The 20,605-nt window shown below is 39.4% G+C and overlaps 2 protein-coding genes across 3 annotated transcripts in view; both read left to right on the top strand.

The window, feature by feature from the left end:
- Positions 1 to 666: 666 nt before the first annotated feature.
- LOC115417580 (uncharacterized) lies at positions 667 to 15,741 on the top strand. The gene is made up of 7 exons (XM_030131601.1): positions 667 to 708; positions 7,857 to 7,922; positions 8,039 to 8,144; positions 10,505 to 10,651; positions 10,741 to 10,797; positions 11,605 to 11,780; positions 15,637 to 15,741. The coding sequence occupies exons 1-7, from the start codon at positions 667 to 669 to the stop codon at positions 15,739 to 15,741; spliced, it is 699 nt and encodes a 232-aa protein (XP_029987461.1).
- A 208-nt stretch (positions 15,742 to 15,949) lies between these two features.
- arhgap45b (Rho GTPase activating protein 45b) overlaps positions 15,950 to 20,605 on the top strand; it is a 31,564-nt gene continuing 26,908 nt past the window's right edge. The window contains exons 1-2 of one of the 2 annotated variants that reach the window (XM_030132285.1): positions 15,950 to 16,265; positions 17,629 to 17,878. In XM_030132285.1, coding sequence (XP_029988145.1) covers positions 15,981 to 16,265; positions 17,629 to 17,878 — 535 coding nt within the window. In that variant the 5' untranslated portion in view covers positions 15,950 to 15,980. Of the gene's footprint in view, positions 16,266 to 16,668; positions 16,856 to 17,628; positions 17,879 to 20,605 lie in introns of those variants that run through there. The other variant, XM_030132286.1, reaches the window with a different exon arrangement.

Consider the following 20,605-nt stretch of genomic DNA (forward strand, 5'->3'; position numbering starts at 1 on the left):
TACTTCTGAAACACTCCTGCTTTAGGAGGAAAAGCTCAGCTGCACTCGGATAGTTTTTCGCTGGGACTCAGAATAATGCTGCTTTGGACCACTCTGTACAAGGTAAGGATGAATTTAATTTTATACAACGTTATTCAGAATGACTTTATGCACTGTTTTCACAGAGCCAAGCTGTTCTATGCTATTAGCACCGAGCTACATGAATCTGTCAGTGTCAATGCTAAGGTTAGCTTAAGCTACCACTTACGTTAGCTACACGACTGTTGGCGAGTCGTGTTTTATATGTGGTCATATTTACTGAAATGTACACACAGCATATGATTTGTGTCGACTTCAGTCTAAAGTGTGTGCTTTCAAGAGGGCTGTTGACAACTGAGCTTAGTTTAGTGGGGCAGAGCAGAGCTAACATGATGGTTGTGGGTAAACATCCTTCTGTTCATTTACATTACGGCTCAAATGGCGTTAGGGGGTCAAAGGAGTGGCCATTTTTGGCCAGACAGCGAGTGCATATTGAGGCACCGACACCGCCGGTGGCTCACTTCCGGTACCACGGCTCGGTGCCGCCGCTAGGTGCCAGGTGCCGTGGTACCGCGGTACCTCCTCGGGCCCAACGCTAGGTGCCGTGGCACCGCGATACCAGGGCTCGGTGCCAGGTGCCATGGCGCCATGGGACCCATGGCTCGGTACCACAGCTCAGCTCGGTACCAGGTGCCATGGGTTCCTATCAATTGCATTGGACTGTGAGCTAAGGAAGCACCTTGTTCGGAGCGGTGTTCTGAACCATGTCAGTGCTACATAGAGGAGTTCCAACTCAATACCAGCAGAAGGTGTACTTGTGCAAACAGATTCACATATTGTAAACACTGACTTCGTTGTTGTGTTTGCAGGGTAATTGTCATATTCTTCCCACTATTTTTTGGCAACCCTTTAACGAAAACATGAATAATAAAACCTTTTGGGAAAACTGGGGCCTGTATAATTTTAATACAATCCAGTGTCATAGATATGCAATGGAAAATGTTTGAGGGGGAAAAAGGAGCAGTTTGTCATGAAAAGAACAAGGTATGAGCAATGGCTGAGTGCATGACAGGAAGAAGAAGACAGAAGGAACACAATAAATTTGAAATAATTGAGACTGGTCAAATCCAATCAAATTTTATTTATATAGCACCAAATCATAACAAAAGTTATCTCATGACACTTTACAAATAGAGCCGGTCGATTATTCAAAGCCCTGACTGTCGCAAAGAAAATAATCGTTCTCCGCTGGAAAACCAGAAATCAGCTAAATATTCCACACTGGAAGAACCTGTTAAACACAACGGCATATTAGGGCCGCATAAGAAAATAAAAACACTTGTCACTACGAGAATAAAGTCGTAAAATATCAAGATGAAACCTGTATTTTCATGAGAATAAAGCCGAGTACAAAAAGTCATAATTTTACGAGAATAAAGTGAAATATTGAGAATAAAAGTCATAATTTTGAGGGAATAAAGTCGTATCTTAAAAAAAAAAAAAAAAAAAAAAAAAAAAGAAAATCTTAATTTAACGAAATTTCAGTTGAAAAAATGTCTGTGTCACTCAATCTCAAAAGTACTCGTTTCAACAAAATCTGGTCTATATTCATGAACAAACTTACGTCTGCATTATTAGCCTGACTCCCATTCCATAACCAACAAACAGATTTACTTCATGCCTGGCTTGAACGTCCGTATAGTCGTATGATGATGCCGGCCATTGTAAACTGTTCTTTACCAATAGAACAGTGGCAGCGGTACCACAGCCACTGGAAATAAACCACTGGCACCAGAAACAGTGAACCACAGGCACCGGCACCTCTGGCAGTGGTGCCACAGGCCACAGTGAGAGCTCGTCCCTACTGCATTTTGCAAGTTTTGGTCTGTGTGACATTTGTACAGTGATTGCAGTGGCCGCATTTGTAGCTCCCTTTAGGTTTCTGACCCAGCCATGATGGAGTGCTAGGTTTGAGATGGCTGTGGGCCAGTTTGTCCTGCAGTGTAGGACATCTCCTAAAGGTGATGAGTGGAGGCTGTGGAAAAATTCGTCTGAGTTGTTTGTCGCTCTGAATGATGTCCCAATTTTTTATTAATTATTCTTTTGACTTGGTCCACTTCTGTACTATACGTAGTGACAAATACTGTTCTGTTTTGTGTTTGTTTAGGGGGATTCCTTTCTAGTAAGGTGTGTCTGTCCAGATGTTTAGCTCTTGTGTAAGCTTCTTGTAATGTGGCATTCTTGTAGCCCCTTGCCTGAAACCGTGCAAACATCTCCCCTGATTTACTCACAAAATCTGCATCTTGGTCGCACCCTCTGAAACTGGCCATAAGGTATGTTTTCTTTTAGCCATTTGGGATGAAAGCTATTGGCATGTAGAAAAGTGTTTCTGTCAGTGGGTTTTCTGAAAATGGATGTGTGTAACATCACTAAATTGTCTTCATAAATAGTGAGGTCCAGAAAATGAATGCTATCTTTACTGTAGTCCAATGACAACTTAATGTTTGGGTTAATGTTATTAAGGAAGCCATGGAAAGCTTTAAGTTCTGCCTCTGACCCTGACCAAAACAAGCGTACATCATCAATGTAACGTCCCAACCAGACAATGTGCTTTAAAAAGCTGTTCTTTTCCTGATTAAACACAAAATCTTCTTCCCATTTACCTAGGTAGAGTCCTGCATAAGATGTGGAATAGCAAGCACCCATTGCACATCCTTTTGTCTGTCTGAAAACCTTATCCATAAAAATGAATATATTATTGTTCAAAGTCCATTCTGTAAGAGTTAAAAGAAAATCATTAGGTGGCATTTCAGACTCAGGATGGTTTTTCAACTAAACCTTTGTGACCGCCAATAAAAAACAAACAGATCTTGACAAGTGTAGTCTGATCTAGTTCAAAGGAGTGGCTTGAAGTTCTGTATATCAAGAAAAATAATTAGGGCTGAAAGGACTAACTGACAAATAACATAAATAATCAAAATTAATATGTCTGTCGACAGGTCTCTAGTGACGTTATACACTTTTGTATCAAGGACAGTTATGTAACTCTTGAGTATTTAGTTGTGTATTTAAACTTTGTCAGACTCTGTAATTGTTAATCACAAAATGCACTTTTGTTTAACCCATAAAGACCCAGTAGTATTATTGCCCAAGCTCCCAAATAAATGTTTCTCTCCATGTAACCTTCCTCAAGTGATGTAGCAGCTTTAACTGTCATATTATCCTCTATATTTTGCAGTTTCACCATAAATCATGTATTTTCCTATATTTAATTCCCTATTTTTAATATAAATCTTCATGAATATTCACAGTAGATTCAAAGGTTATTGTATCTAAACAGAAAACAGAAGAAAAAGATATAAATAACTGAACATAAACCCAGTGTTCCCATCTACTGTCACTGATCCAACTCAATGGGTTTTACTGGTAACTTAATGGTGTAGAAGATGAAAATGTTTCCACAGTAACTACGGAGTATCCGAATATCCAAATATGGTCTGATATCTGATGACCATGTAAAGATGAAGAACTGTATTTTATTATTGATAGGATTAGTGGATCAGCAGGTGTTAAACAGGTTAGATCAGTAGATGGTTCTGGTCACTGGTTGTCTGGGGCTGTATGAGGAAAGGGGGAAAAAATGTCATTGCTGCTGCAATATGTTTTGAATTTTGAAAAATGAATTGAATACTTTGTTCAACAAACTGTAAGAATTCAAATTGTTGTGCAATAAGTGTTCCCATTAAAGGAAAGAAAATGTGTTTAATCACTGCAGTAAATATAAGTCAGAGCCAGTTCTGCTTTTACCCATTGCACCTAGTTGAAAAAGCACAAGGATTGTCAGTGTTTATGTTATTTGTGTGCAACACTGAGTCACATTAGAATTTACTTTTAGAAGTCTGCAGAGTTTGTCTTGAGTAGGCCTGTATGTGTAGGTTAGCCACATTGTCAGACCAACTGAGGTGCAAGTAAGATAGAGGAAATTCGTGTTTAAGCTGTAAGATTTCTTTTGCAATAACTGCAGTAAATTTGAATGTGAGCTAAAACTTTCAAACCTGTAGTTTATGTACAATTTGCACATTTTTGTGGGAGTTATGTTGTAGGCCTCATATTATGGCACTCTACTGGAGATTGTCACTGTTAAAAGCGGTTAAAAAGGCTCATTTCATAACTTTATTTGAATAGTAAAGTTAATTAATTTTCAGACTTCAGCCTCAACAGTAAAATGTATTCCTTCGTGATCAAATGTTATTGGAATATTTTAAGTCTCAACGGGATAGAATGTTAAAGTAATATCTTTGTTTTTTATTTCCTTCTTAGATCTTATGGTGTGTTCAGAGCAAAGGTTTAAGAGTTACAGTACTGTAATATAAAGATTTTCACAGATTTTCATTTTTCAGTTCAGTTCTGTTATTAATTAGTGATTAGAAAGTTCATCATTTAATTGCATTTAAAAAGATGTTAAATGATTGTAATATAATATTTGCTTTATAATTTGCATGCTCATGGCATTTTAGTTACTTCATGTCAATGTATAGACAAGTTGCTAAGGATAAATATAAGACCTTGTAGCTTTAAGATCCTCCGGTGAGCTGGGGGGTGCTATGAGCCTACGGGGTATGTGACATTAGAGCCCAGAGGAGCTCACAGTTTTTCTGGCTGTGTTTGGACTGTGTGCTTAAGTTCATATGTATTTTATTCTCTATTTTTTGTATTTTGTTAAATAAATCTGAGAAGACGAACTTTAGTAGAGGAAACCCTTTTTACAACAGGCGTTAGTGACAGATGACCTGTGTTGAGGAAGATTGACCCAATTCTTTGACCGTGGCTTCCTATGTGTTGTCTTCACTACTGTAGTGGCATTTTCAGAAGTAGGAGTAAGGGCACAATAAAGATGGAGCGACTATGAAAATAGACAGGAGAACAAGGCACCACAGGATGCTCTGAGGTCACTAAATCCAGGCCCCCTGAACGGGTGCCGTGGTCTAGGTCTATATCATAATTAACACTTAATATTTGCGTTGAACCTTACAGAATACAAGGATAACTTTCACAACAACAACAAGGAGAGACAAGAAAATGATCAGTACAGTCAGGGACGCTGCTTGAGATGGTTGGTTGGTGTGTGATGACCATCAGCTGAGTCCAGGCCCTTTCTTCAGGTGAGGACGTAGGAGTGATGTCTCTGAACTGTCCGTCAGAGTTCATGAACACAGTCCGTTTGTGAACCACCCCTATGTCTTACTAGGGTTGGCTTTAGTTGACATCGGAGGGTTTCCATGAACCAGAGGTTTGTGTTCTCACCTCTGTTTGACCTAGTCAGACACAGGCCTAAACATGTACTGTGCAGTGGTTGTGTGATGTCAACCATGTGACCCATGAGCAGCGCTAGGCTTGCATTCAGGGTTGTTTTAGCTGTATGTGTGAAAGCAGAAAGTGAGAGAAAAGTTTACGTTCTTGATCTCGTTCAGGGGGTCGCTCCCACGTAGGAATGTCATCAGCTTCATAGGTGGAACAGAGCGTTTGAATTCACCATCTGTTCGTTGGTGGTTTTGGCTTTACCACTGATGTCAGCCACTTCTCGTCCTGGTCTACCTCGTTGGGTGTTGACTTGGGTCATGCACCTTTTAGGCGGCTGATGCAGAGATGACCTTTTTGCAGTGACTGACGTGAACCCTGGTGGCTTGTTGGGCCTTCTGAAGTCTGTGACCAGCATGAAGTCACCTGGTTGAAGGCTGTGAAGTGGACCTGAGGCTGGAATAGACAGGTCCACAGCTACCTGTTGACAAATCTGTTTGAGGATGGGAGAGAAAGCAGCACAACAAGAGAGCATATCATGTTTGAAATGAGAAGTAGGAAAGGGTTTGGAGATTCAGAGCAGAATCTCAAACGAGGAGATGTGGCAAACCAAATGTCAAAGGGGCTGAGGTTATGTCTGTCACAAGTTCACATGCACATACCCTACAGAGCACCAGTGTGGTTTTAGTGCTTTAACCATCCCCTCTTTGACACGTGGTCACACCCTTGGGTCAATTTCACCAACAGCTTTTCAGGCTGACCTTCAGGGGACCACTGTCTCCAATTTCCCTTCTAAGAAAAATGAGTGAATACTCAGTTGAATACCATCGATGGTTTCTGTCTAAGACAGGGATTAAAGTTCTCTGTCACCACGACGGATTTCCGTCAAATGGAAAAATTGAGGGGGGAAAAAAGTCATATTGAAGTAACTTCCCCACGTGTTTCGCGGAGTCCAGTTGGCACCGCAATCCTGTCCTGGGTCTGCAGGTGTTCAACACAGGCACGCCACGCACAGGGGGCTGATAGGTTTAACAGTGATGATAATAAGATGACTTCTTTATTTTTATGTCGGGAGGAGAGATTGATGACTATTTCTCTTTGGAAGGAAACGCTGCTCATTCTGTGCCTCAGAAACACATGGACAAGTTCAGCTTTACCAAAGTTCAGCCTCCAGATGCTAACTTTAGTTTAGTGCTAACAAGTAGCTTTCATTATGAAAGAACCACAGCGAAAAGGGAAGAAGACAGAACTGATCTGCATGGACCTTCATGTTTGGGTTAATAGCTTATCTCCTCTTGCCGGTATATGACTAGTGTTTGTGTTTGTGTGTATGTGCCCTTCCTGTGCGTGCGGCTGTGCGCACCGCGGCCTTACGCCCGACTGCATAAGTCCTTTATTTTGACCCGTTTAGCATCTTATTTCTATCTGTGTGGTACAGTACGAAGATAAAATTGAATGAATGAGTAACACCCTTGGTATTTGCAAAGCCACTGTATTTTGAATACCCGCAGAGAGTATCTGTAACAGAATATAATTTCTGTTTCAGTTGACGTAATTTCTTCCAATCAGAAGAGAACATGATATTGGTGGGAGGGGGTTGTGGACGCAGGTTTGACGACGTACAGATTATTTTGGCTAGCATATACGACATCATGGACACGTTTGTAGAGGAAGGTGCTTAGGTGGTAACTATTGAGAGATGCATGAAAAATAGATGGAGGTGGGCATGGCATGATGAGAAGGGAGACGATGGAACTCCAATTGGATCATGGTGCAAAAAAATGAAGCAGCCTGGTGCGTGCATGTGCGGAGTTTGCCACAAGAAAATTCTGTATTAGTTTGTTAGGGTTACATTTACACAGACATTTTCCCCAAAATTCATGTGCTGTTGGAGTTGGAGTTACGTTTTAGAAGTTCCTAAATTGTTAAATAAAAAGTTTTTCACTCATTTTTTGCAGTAAGGTTTTCTTCTAGTCATTATTTTCACTTGCTTCAACGGTTTTCATACCCTTTAAAATTAACCAGAGAGCACCAAAATTGACCTGAAGCTCTAAAAATGTTCTGGGGGAGGACCCCCAGACCCCCCACCAATACCACTCATGACATTTTTTCTATCCATGTTACTAATCTTCTACACCTGTACACTCTCCCATTCAGTGTGTTTTACAGTATTGCCAAATTTGACTATATAAACTTGTACACTATAGTAGTATTGTATTGCATCATTTTTAATAGTGGCCAATGATTTTGACCAGAAGAAAATTTTCAGTCAGATGAAAAATTTTTGCTTTAATCCCTGGTTTATATTGACAATGGTGAGTTAAGCTATTCTCAAAACATGCTCTTCAAAGTGTACAGTGCGATACAGTAATCATTAAGCATGCATAAACACAGCATAATATTTTTTATGTCAATTCTTGTTTTTCAGACTGCTGATTTGCCACTCAATTTTTGTTCTTTTTTCATGGTTTAAAATTTTGTAACAATACCAACTCAAGCACAAAGAGCACTCATTTGCTCTCATTCTTTCTCTTTTTCAGGCGGCCACTGATCACTACAATCAGCTCTCCTGTCCAGGTCAAATGGATCCAGCTGTCAGCACAAAGGTAAATTAAATGTCACATTTAACTTGATTTTTTTTTCTTCACTGGTAGATATTAACTTGTAAATCTGTGGTACATGTAAGTGTTACATTCAAGGTTTTGCAATGTTTGTTGGGCAGTGTCAAAACTATCGCTTGGTATCTGCAACAGTATCCTCCGTGGACAAGTGTGTCGAGTGTCTGGGACTTATATCTTCCTACAAGTGGCTTGGCTATGTATGCAAAGGTGAGATATTTAGTGAATTCATACAGTGTGTAAAAGGACAGCAAGTGGATGTATAGCATGTGTTATGCTCTAATGATAAACAGTGTTGGGGTAAAAAACAAACTTACTAAAGTAATCACATTACATTTGTCTGTAATGCTGTAGTGTAATGCCTTAAGTGCTCTTAAATTCAATAATCACATTACAGTTAATAATCAAACACTTATCTCCAAATTATCTGCATGACTGAGGTAAGACAAAAAATCTTTAATCTATAGCTGTTTATGCATATTCCCACATCAACAGCCTGAGCTCTACAATAAAGACTATATACCCGTGAAATTCAACACAATGGTGTTATGTTTTCACCCATAAAGAGGCTCTTAATCCCAGGCAGTCTTGTGCTAACTCAAAGGAGCAGGTGATTTGACTCCTCCCAATTACGTTTAGCCACTACTTCCATGATAAACATGTCAAATTAACTGGACAAGTCTACTGTAACGCAGTGGTTTTGTCAACAAGTTACAGGGGTAAATTTGTTGCTTTTGCGCTTTAGTGCATTTAGCCTATTACATGTGGTTAAGGCAATTTAAACGTTTCTGTCCTTTTGAAGTCTCTGTTATGAGTATTATTTTGAGGTGATTCATTTTTGCACCGGTTGGTGAGAGAGAGAGAGCAACTGCTTTTATATTGTTTTATAAATTGATATTGTTTCATTTTTAGGGCAAAGTGATCGTGCTGCAGTATTAGTCCTACTCCACGAAGGTCAAACCAGAGAGTGTAACATGTCTGTGAAGGATAGTGCCACAGAAATAAATCCCAAAACCAGGAAATTAGTTAGCATTTTTACACTTCAGTTTCCCTCATCTCAAAGTCAACAGGTCTTTGTGGCAGATGCTTCAGGGCAAAAACAGGGCTGACAAGTCACTCCAGGACCCACAAAACTGAAGTCAAGGTCATCATTAAGACTGATGGATGAACAACAGTGTCTTTGTAGATCCGATCCACAATGCACATGTGTAAATGATAAGTTGAGGCAGAATATTGTTAAAATTGCACTTATTTTTCTCAAGAAATTTCAGTTTTTTCAGGTTCTTTACTTCTTTTTTGTTTGGATAGTTTATAAAAGTATTTTCACAATTGAATTGGGTTTTTTTTGCACGAAAACAAAGACAAAAATTTTGAGGTGTCATTATTTATAAGTTATAATGCAGTTATTTTACTGGTCTGACCCACTTGAGATGAAATTGGGCTGAACGTGGCACCAGAAAGTAAATGAGTTTGAGAGCTCTGATCTAGGGTATAACGGTACACACAGTTCACAGGCTGGTTCAGTATGATTCAGTGGTGTCACCGTTTGGTATGTTTTCGGTACAGCCAAACAGAAATGTCCTTGACTTTATTATTTACATGTAAAAAATGTAATTTGGCCTCCTTTTTTCTTTTTGTCGTTTCTATTGCCCACCGTGTGTCAGCAGTGAATTTGTCATGTCCCCTGAGCTCTCTGAGCTCTTTTAGTCTGATAAATACATGAATTAACATCTGTGTTTAATGCTACAATCATATAAACACAAGCTGAACAGCCATCACTAACGTACCTCTCTGTCCTTCTGGCCAAATTGGTGCGCTGGCATTTACTACACACTGCTGCTTTGGGATAATGTTCACTGCTGTCAGCTGCTGAACGAGAAGCTGTCACCCAAAGTGGGTTTCATTTCCTGGTTCAGGATGCGTGTGTGCTCTAGGTCCGACTCCTGACATGAGTCGTTCACCATGCAGCAGCTCATACTAGGTTAGCCACTAAGGAAAGTCTGTAGCCTTGCAGTGGTTCATTCTTCAGTTTGGAATGTTTTTATCCACCACTCTCTCACCATCGGCCTCATAATTTACAACAAAACTGACACTGATGTGTCACCAAACATCAGATCTGTAGGTTATCAGAGGATCTTGTTCTGGCCTGGTAATAGTGTTACTAACTATCTTGCGGCTAGCTGGCAGTAGCTTAGCAAAGCTGCATCCCAGTGTGTCTGACTGGAGTAACATGGTATAGTGTTTTGGTTGTGGTTTGGCAGGTTGAGTGCAGTGAGAACTTCATTTTAAATACACTTTGAGCTATTTATTTTGTTTTCCATACATTATAAGATTTGTTTAATGTAACATTTGGTTTGTAATGTGTACCAAACTGAAAGCTATGAACCAAACAGTTCAATACAAATACGTGTATGGTTACACCCCTGATATAAACATCACTGCTGCATCTCAGAGCAGGCTAGTTTAAAATTTTTACTTTACTGTGGCTGTGTTAATTCATTTATTTTGCACATTTTCAGTTGTTTTTATGTCCATCTATTCATATGAGTTTCACTTACGCCTCTTGCCAGATGAGATTGTGTTCAGTGACGCTGAAGCCAGTGCAAGCGAATCTGATGACTGCAGCACGGCAGTCACAGCAACAGAATGTGGAACTGTGGAGCCTATGGATACTGACGCTACAATCAAAGAGCAAGTTCATGACATGGAAGATTTTGGTAAGCTACCTCACATTATATTTGTTTCTGTCAATAAAATTTGTTATTTTCCATGCAAAAAAAATACTCTTGTCAAATTATCTGTTCAGCAGGGTCTGTATTGTCAGTGTCATCTACAGTAACTGAGACTGCTCCTCCCTCTGAAGGTAAGCCAAGTTGACTATAAAGCAAAAAGTGAATTGTGAAATTTTTTGTGAAAATTAAATTCCGTATCGTTGTCATGGGCAGGGAAATTAGCTATAGAGATCAAAACAAAAATTTTTTTCCAGGCAGTGAACATTTTTATTTCTGTTGTAAAGTGGGGCATTTTAGCATTGGCTATTATGGGGGTTTGTTCTCTTTTGGAGACAAGCTGAAGTGTCATTCAAGGAATTTCAGTTTTTGGTATTTGTGCGTTGTCTTCATTTTGCTTCAGTTTGGTTCACTACTACAGATAGATCACGACCACAGGTTTGACACACATCACTATACACTAACTTTTTTTCTTTTTATACGAATCAGGCATTCTGAGTTCATCTTGTTTATCTTGCTGGTGTTGTAACTTTCAAGCCTGGGTGTTGCAGTTACCTATCAGTGTCCCAGGTTCAGACCAGTGTTGGTGAACCCAGGACAGATAAGAGCAGTGATGCACAAAACTCTCAAGCTTAAATTTCCTTGTCTGTGAATAAGCAATGATAATTAATGTGATGCATATCAGTAATTTAGCACTACTACTACTGTGTTATTGGAGATTTTTGATGTAATGCAAAAAAAAACAAACAACCTGTCTAGTTGTTGGAATCACATCAAGTGAGCAATCAGTTGGAAACCTTAACTGAATTATTGTTTCCTCAAGGAGACAATTTCTTGTCAGCCTTAGCAATAGTTTAACTTAACTTTATTGACTCAAACTAACTAACACAATTTTTTTTGGTTTGTGTGTTATTTATTTTTCTATTTTGCATATCTTCTAGGACAAGATGCTTGTGAAGACCAGCATAGAAGAGTGCCAAAGAAAGTGTGGTTGAAGGCTGAGGTTGCCGCAGTATTGCGACATTTCAGAGATCACATTCAAAAAGGAAAACTGGCCACCAAAAATGAATGTAGTCAATGCAAGCTGGTAGAAGGCCCTGTGCTAGCACAAAGAACAGTGCAAAAATATTAGGGACTTTGTTAGAAACTGAGGAATAGCTGCAAAGAGGCAGTCAGAGGAAAAAAAAGCTTTAAATTCGCTGTCAGCCTTTTGTGTTATTCTTAACACTTGGAGATAGATTAGTCCAAACCAACTGTATGGAGCCATTTTAAGTTATTTTGTTTTGTCATGTTACGAAGTCTTATGTTTGTATAGCAGAAAGCTGCTCGGTTTTGCTGTGAAGCAGCAGAAATGTAAAGTCATCCTTAAATACTGGAGGTAATAAAATGTTTGAGTTAAAAGGAATTAAAAAGGCCCTGTGTTTTTTTTGCTGTATTAGGCTGTTGGTCAGTGTCACCACTGCATTTTACTGATGTTTTAGATCTATATAGTACATAAATATAAATGTCCTGTTCCTTTAATGCATGGTGCCGTCAGGTCAGTGTGTTTTTATATGTTAATAAAGGGTGATTTAAAAATGACATCATTGTCCCTTTAAAGTCCTGATAATGTTTGTCAGGTCATTGTGTGTTTATGTTAATGAGGGGTGATTGACAAGTGACATCATTGTCCCTTTAAAGTCCTGATAGGGTTTTTTTTAGTCCGTGTAAACCACATATTTGTCAAAAAGAGAAATGTCTGCCTAAACCACAATAAAGTTAGGGTGGTGTGTATTGAGTTCTGTAGGGTGTATCTGAAAGCTAAAGTGACCTAAATTTTTTTCAGAATTTTTAAAGTGTTTCAATGCAACTCCTATAGCTCTAGGACCCTGGGAAAGGGTAGTCCACCTAAACCACCACCAGGCCTGTTTGGAGAAATTGTCTGGCTAAACCATGTAAACCTGTATGTGTGTGTGTGTGTGTTTGATCTCCAGTCTCCTGCTCACACTGCAAAAATCTAAATCTTACCAAGTGTATTTTTCTCATTTCTAGTCAAAATATCTCATCACACTTAAAATAAGACATAATCACCTCAACAGTAACTTTTCAGTGAGATATAAGAACTTAGTTTTAGACAATAGATCTTGGAAATCTTATTTCAAGAAACTTTACCAAGATCATTTTCATGTGTTCCATTGGCAGATTTTTTTTGCTGAATTCAACTTTTTTTTTTTTTTTTGCTCAGTTCAAGCTAAAAAAAATCTACCAATGGAACAAGTGAAAATTATCTAGGTAAGATTTCTTGAAATATGATTTTCCAGATCTGTTGTCTAAAAATAAGTTCTTATAAGAATGAATGAATGAATGAATGTTTTTATTATTGTCTTGCATACAGACATGCCCAGCCCTTACATAGGCTCATAAGATACCATAAATACAAACCAAAGATCAAAAACTAGACAATAGGCACAGTATAAAAACAAAACAAAATACTGACCTATTTAAACAAACATATCTGCCGCTTTTTCCAGGCTTTACAAACAAATAATGCTAATTTAAATACATTTGAACTAAACAACCATTTCATCTTGTCATCATCAGTGCTCCAGAACATATCAGGATTTTGGATAAACATGTCATCAAACAAAGAGGCTCTCAGTTCATCATATTCAGGACTTGTCATGTGATTGTTGTTTACACCGCCATATTGGTAGGCACGCTATCTGGATCCAGAAAGTCAGAACTGTTGCTTTATATCATGTTTTTCTTTGGACTCGTGTTTACGTGTTTTGTTATTTGCAAGTATGTCTGCTTGTGATAAAGGCACCATAGATGAGTTTCTATGTTTACTAACAACAGTGATGCGCGCGCAACTCAGAGGTAAAAACACCAGTACCAGCTCCAGCCGGCTCACATCAGCCGTACACCTCCAGGCTCTGCCCCGGAACTGGTGAACGAGCCGATATGTTAGCTCTAAAACGGTCCATTAACTGTCTCTGTCCAAAAGCCGATCCCATCTTCTCTTTCACGGCCGCATAATTTGAGTCGACCGCATTGGGAAGGCTGTCACATAGTAGAAAAGCAGACTGTCACAGACGGGTGGGGAGTAGTGGCAGTTGGAGCTACTGCGGGCGACACCGGTGAGTTCAGCTGGAGCTGGTGACAATACTCCCCACCCGTCTGTGCAAGTCTGCTTTTCTACAATGGGACAGCCTTCCTGATGCGAGCAACATATTTGAGTGTAAATCAATTGCTAATTGTTATTAGACTGTAATTAACAGGGTTTTTTTAAGTTGTTGTGTTTCATTGTTTTGTTTTGTTTTTGCATATTATTTGAGTAATAGCTACTATTATAGTATTTTAAAATGTGAGAAAACATCAGATTAGCAACATTTAAAAAAAAATATTTCAGAGTTTTCACACAGTATGACAGTAAATACATGTTTCTTTGCTTCAAAAATTAAATGCATGGTGTCCAGGTGAGTGGACATTTTTGTAAGGTTCATTAACCCTTTCATGCATGAATTATGAGAACCTTAATGGGTCAAAACACAGTAATGTCCCATCAGAGAGCGAATTTTAATTGATCACTATTCCAATATTTATTTCAATATAAAGTAACTCCTTGTTTTGGATAATCCCTTATGATCCAACTAAAGCAAAAATTAATTTAAAAGTAAAAAAGTGGGTCAAATTGTTTCTAAAATGTCCCGTCAGAGAGATTTTGAATACCGTGTTTTGACCATAATCAACTTATTTTTCCTGAGTGTTTTGATTCCTCTTTAGGCATGAAAAAAACAATGCGATTGAAGAATTTTTTATGAACCTATTATTCATGGAGTTGCAAAAATATCCACTCAGCTCGACACCATGCATTTAATTTTGGAAGCAAAGAAACATGTATTTACTGATATACTGAGCGAAAACTATGATTTTTTTTTTTTAAACGCTGTTAATCTGGTGTATGTCTCATTTTAACATACTCTAATATTAGTTATTACTCATTTTATGGAGATAATTTGCAAAAAAAAAAAAAGCTTTCTGTTTAACAAAAATGATTAATTACAGTCTATTAACAATAACAAGCAATTGATTTACACTCAAACATTTTAGTGCAGATCAGCTTTATCAAGAACAGCAAAGTTACAGTAATTGTGTGAATGTCAGTGTATGGGATGATGCACAAACATCCACTGTGTTGGCTGATATGGAACTAAAACAACAAACTCCATGAATATACAAGAGAACAGTTTTGAATAGCCGTCCACTGTAGTGACCACTACCCAGATAGCAAAGAGACACTGGGACGGATCTAGAACAGAACCGCTGACCGAGTCGGCCAGAAACCGTTTGGCGGATCTGGCCCGGTGTCCAAACGCACATCGGGCCAAAACTGGTACTGCTCCGCAAAATGGATCTTCTACAGAAATGGCCCAGCTATGGCCCAGTTCCGTTCAATCCCATCTAGAATATACACAAGAATCATGTTGGCCCGGATTTGTATTACGACTCTGGTCCAGATTCGTATTACGATTCTGGTCCAGATCAGTATTACTACTTTGAAAATCAGTCTTGGTTGTGTGATGGGAGACTGTTCTGGGCTGAATCCGTAAGCCAGCACAACTCCGGAACTGCTAGAGAGAGCTGGAAGACGGATCTGATGCAGATTTGGTCCAAAGTCAGAAAACGGATGTGAGCTATAAATGGATGTAAAGGCTTTAATGCGGATCCGGCCCAAAGGTAATTGCTATCTGGGTATGCATGAAAGGGTTACAAAGAAAAAAAAAAAATCACATTGTTTTTTCATGCCTAAAGAGGAATAAAAACACTCAGGAAAAAAAAAAAAATCTTGATTAAGGTTCTCATAATTCATGCATGAAAGGGTTAATTTCACTGTTATTATTTTACTGGTCCGGCCCACTGGAGATCTTATTGGGGTGAATGTGGCCCCTGAATTAAAATGAGTTGAACGCCCCTGCTTTATGTTTTTGTAGTGCATCCATGGTGCTGAGGAGCAGGTGTTCTGTGGAGGGGCGGAGGGATACCTGCACCTTCACGAGACACCCGACACGTGGTACAGACGCACGTGTGACAGGTGAGGTGATTACTGGTGTGTAAACCAGTCCACTGTGGTCTGTGGAGGGAGTTAGAAGAAACGGATAGTGTGTGAAAGCCAGTATTTCACCCATGCACCTCTTCTTCTTCCTCCCTTTGCTATAACGTATGCGCAGAGCGGATGCGGGAGAGCACAGACAGTTTGCGGTGATCTGTCTGTCTTGCGCTCTCTCTCTCGTGCTCTCTCTCTCTCTCTCTCTCGTCAGTGAGTCTGCGCGGCTCGATGCGCGAGGGCAGGAGGAAGACAGACAGACAGACACCGAGGCAGAAGGTCGGACCGGATGAAGCCCGGGTCCCGGTGACAGAGACCGGCAGAGCAGCAGTACCACCGAAGTGGAGAGTAGGGGGGTGGGTGGGGGGGCTGTACGAGAAACTCAAAGAAGTCGGGATGGACGGAAAAGGTACCCTGAAGATGTTCACGAGGAAGAAACGGGAACTGATCAAAACACCTTCCATCTCCAAGAAAAGCCGAGCAGGAAGCCCCGGGCCCCAGAGCAGCGCCCCTGCTGTGAGTACTACATCACTTCTGGTTTGTCAGTGGAGGGGTGGGGTGGGGGTGGGGGGGTCAGAGCACCCACAGCACCCATAGCACCCACAGCTGGTCTGGACTGGACACACACACACACACAGGACTCAGGACTAGTATGGGTGGATGTGAGTGTGTGTGTGTGAGTGGATATCTGTGTTTATCTAAAGTGTGTTTGAGCTGTGACTGACTTGATAAGTGTGAGAACATGGACCAGTGTGTGTGAACCAGTTTAAGTGTGTGTGAACCAGTTTAAGTGTGTGTGAACCAGTTTAAGTGTGTGTGCACATAATAACCAGGCTGCGCACTGACTCACTGGTAGCTCATAGGAAGTATCTGTATGGTTGTTTTTTTTTGTTTTTTTTTTAACCACTAAGCAGAAGGAGAGCGTAGTGTGTGTATGTGTGTGAATGCATTGGACTTAGAGCTGTAGCTGAAGGAGCATGCTGAAACGAGGAGGTAAAAGCAGCTACAACCCTTACTCCACCGGTCAGAGAGTTAAGAAAACTGACCTGAAGGCTAAGGACAGACTGGACATACTGCCCAACAAACACAGCGTATGGCTCAAACAGGTACGGCCCAAGTGGTGGGCGGTGGGTGGTGTGAAGGGGGTGGGGGGGTGCTTTTGGTGGTTTGTGGGGGGTCAAGTAGATCTGCTTCGGTTTGGAGATGCTCACGTCACGGCCACGAAGTAGGTGAGACATATCAAACAGGCTTTTGTCAGTGACTTTTCCAAATCTGTGTTTTGTAGGCAGATTAAAAGGTTATTCTCACTTCTGTAAATATCACTGTACTTATTCCAAATAGTAAATAGCGTTTCTGTGTTTTCGAATGTTCTGGGTTTACCACACCCTTCAGCAGCTTGGAGTCAGGAAGTGTAGCACGACGCAACACAGGATCTTGTGAAAGTCCTCATGTGTGTTTACCAACATCACTTAAAGGCTGCAGAAGCGAAGAAGAAGAAGAAAAAAAAGCAGTCACATCATGTCCTTATAGGTCTAGTCTAGAGCTGCAACCGATTCATCGACTAGGTGCTTGAAGTCAATGCAAAAAGTCCAGATTTGATTAATCGGCTTGAATTGATTGAAGGGAGATATTCTAGTGCAGTTTTCCTGAGTTGAAGCTTCTTTGTGTGTCACAATAAGCGTCCGTGTGAAACACAACAGTGGAATCAATGTTTAACAGCAGAGAAATGAAGGAAACAAAGCTTTGATTCAGGAGAATTGTGGTTTAATGATTTTTTTTGGATCACTTTGAGTCGATTAATCGGTTGCAGCTCTAGTCTAGTTTCCTAGTGAATCATGTGATCTTCTTGACCTTTTCCCCTCTGTTCCTGTCCTCTCAGCTGTCCATTCTCCAGGAGCAGCCTCGTAAAGATGCCACCGCCACTGTCGACATCACCCTCTCCTCTTCGCCATCCTCCACAACCCTCACCCCAGGATCCATAGCCGGGCTCCAGGACCCGTCCCTGTCCTGCCCGGGCACCCCGAGCACCCAGCATGGGAAACTGGCAGCCATGCAAGGGGTGGGCTGTCCGTCTCCTGTGGCCACCCTGAAGAGACCGACGGCCCTCAGCAGACACGCCAGCGCCGCAGGTCAGCATCAGCATCATGTGTTTGTTGTCCATTAAAGTCTGTTTGCTGAACTGTCATAACTGTCATATTCACAAGTGAGTCAAAACAGAAATGGAAAAAGTCTCATAAAAGCACAATTCAGGTGTATCATGGTGCTTGAAAGTCTTAAAAAGTATTGAAAAGTCTGGAATTTCATGTGAAAGTCTTAAAGTATGGAAAATGGTTTCTCTCATAGTTGAATTTTAGAGTCTGCTCAAAGGCACATAATCATGTAAGATAAGAAATACATGAGGAAACAAAACTGGATATAATTTCACTAACTGGTCGGTACTAGAATGATTCTAGTGAAACTTATTTGTATGACATCCATGCACTTTTGCAATTTTCATGTTTTGAAAATGTTTCTGTCAGTAATACAGAACTTACTGCGAATTATGCATTCATTCATTCATGCATTTATTAAAATTAACTTTTCTGCTACACACAACATGTACAACCTAAATCTTAAAAGTAGACATGCAAATATAAAAGTACATAAAGTCAAGGTGTTGGAGGAAAAAAAGAGCAGTTTTGAAAGTGTTGAGTTTTTATTTGGATAAAGAACAAGCATGTGCATGTATTCTTATCTCTATGATTTATAACAACCACTCTGTTTCAGAACAACACTCACATTCCTGAGTTTTTTTGCAGGGATTTGCAACAAACTAGTCCTTTCAAGCACAAACAGTATTTCAGTGTTTCCAGCTTCACATATTTGACATTTTACTGATGTCTTTAGTAGGATGTAGAGGACATAATATTATCACCCGGGTGTTTATCACTGATATTTATTGCTTACTGTTAGGGCTGCATGATATTGGAAAAAACTGACATTGCGATTTTTTTTTTTGAACCCTGCGATATGAAAAAATACTCAGGAGGATATAATAGCTGTGTGGTGCAGACATAAGTGGTCAAACAAATTAGTTGTTACCTCTCGTTGTGGCGACAGGTGTAAGGCACTATCGACAGAACACATGTTTCAGTATCATCCTTGTAGCTGAAATAATTAGGGGTGTGTATTGGCAAGAATCTGGCGATACGATACAAATCAATCACGATGCAATATATCACAACATTATCATGATACTGTTAAAAAGGCAATTTTTTGTTTGTTGCTTTCTTTTTTAAATTATTATCTCCTTGAAGAATTGAATTACACCAGAAATATGCACAAATACTAAACACATTTTTATTTGACCAGAACAGGATCTAATGCTATATCACAAAACTTTCCTATGTTAAAACTTAAATTATGTTTTACAGACATTACAGTTTAAGATCCTGTTCAAATGTCTGTTCCTGTTCAGAACTAACATCATAACATTATTTTTATGCAATCCCAACAAAGGAACTAACATTATTTAATAAAAGAATGTTCAATAATAATAAATTAAAGAAAAACAAAAAAACAAAAATGAACATCCACAATATCTGCATTTGAATAAATACCTAAAAATATTGATACAGTACCTTTTTAATATCGATACAGTATTGTGAAATGAAATATCGCGATATATTGCAGAACCAATTTTTTCTTACAGCCCCAGAAATAATTCCAGATAACTGACGTTGCTTTTCTTTTTGGCAACAAGTCTTTGTTTTCGGTGGTTTTCTCTTGTTTGTTGCTCATTTTTCAATGATGTTACCAGCGATTCACTTCATATGCAGGGGCGTGGTCTGCTTTGGCAAGCTGATTAAGAGCGATTGTGATTGGTGGATCACTGCGTGCAGTGTGTCAGGTATCCAGGTTGAAATTAGATGAGAACACGTTGAGTTTATTTACCTCCAACATTGCAGAATCTGCGATGCCACTATTGCAAACACGTACATTGCAATGACGATGCTCAAACGATATATTGTGCAGCTCTACTTACTATATTTTATTTCCCCACTGTGTAACATTTATGAGGATTCGGGGGATTTAATTGCAGAAGTGGAATATAATACTCATGTATGTTCTCATCAGTGTATAATCACATGGAAATAAGAGACACTGTTTTCATTACCTTAATATGAGGGAGTCAGTTGTCAATGTCACAGTCCGTCATGTTGCATCGTCATATTTCTACATTACCTCAGAATGGTCTTCATCTACTGTTTTCCTTTGTATCAGCAGAATGGGTAGGTAGAGGTGCATCAGCTACTATGAGTATAGACCTGAGTTTTTGGTTTTTTTTGATTGATTGAAATCTTTATTTCGAACATGTAGACAGCGAAATCAAAACAAAAAAAACCAAAAATCAACCAACAAAATATAAGTACTGGTACATAAAAGGTTGATGAGTAAACAAAAGAAAAAAAAAAAAAAAGATAAATAAAATAAATGAAATGAAATTATTCATGCTCGAAAAGGAGTAGGAAGAACTAAAAACTTATATACTTCTACCCCCAAGTTAATGTCCTTTTAAGTAAAAAGCACAGAAGGAACAAAACAAACACTGGCTCTAACTAGAGTTTTCCACTTTTTTGCAGCCACCATAGGGGAGGGTGGGGTTGTATTCAGTTTGTTGCAGTCTGTAAGTTTGCTACTAGATTTCACTCCATATTATACACTTAATCTTGAATTCTGAGCAACCCCTTTTTATTCCTTCCATTATTAAATAGATTAATCAAAGGAATAAAAAGGGGTTCAAAATAGATGATCAACAGTTCCACTATTGCTCTATTGAATATTACATTTCAGATTTGGTTTTGTAGTTATATTGT

This window comes from Sphaeramia orbicularis, chromosome 4, assembly GCF_902148855.1.
Source record: "Sphaeramia orbicularis chromosome 4, fSphaOr1.1, whole genome shotgun sequence".
Lineage (NCBI taxonomy): Eukaryota > Metazoa > Chordata > Actinopteri > Kurtiformes > Apogonidae > Sphaeramia > Sphaeramia orbicularis.

Bases quoted from the DNA above. Each gene is read 5' to 3' on its own strand.
- LOC115417580 (XM_030131601.1), top strand. From the start codon at position 667: ATGGGACCCATGGCTCGGTACCACAGCTCAGCTCGGTACCAG. The intron at 709-7,856 runs GTGCCATGGGTT...TCTCTTTTTCAG, and splicing joins ACAGCTCAGCTCGGTACCAG to GCGGCCACTGATCACTACAA. The intron at 8,145-10,504 runs GTGAGATATTTA...GCCTCTTGCCAG, and splicing joins GCTTGGCTATGTATGCAAAG to ATGAGATTGTGTTCAGTGAC.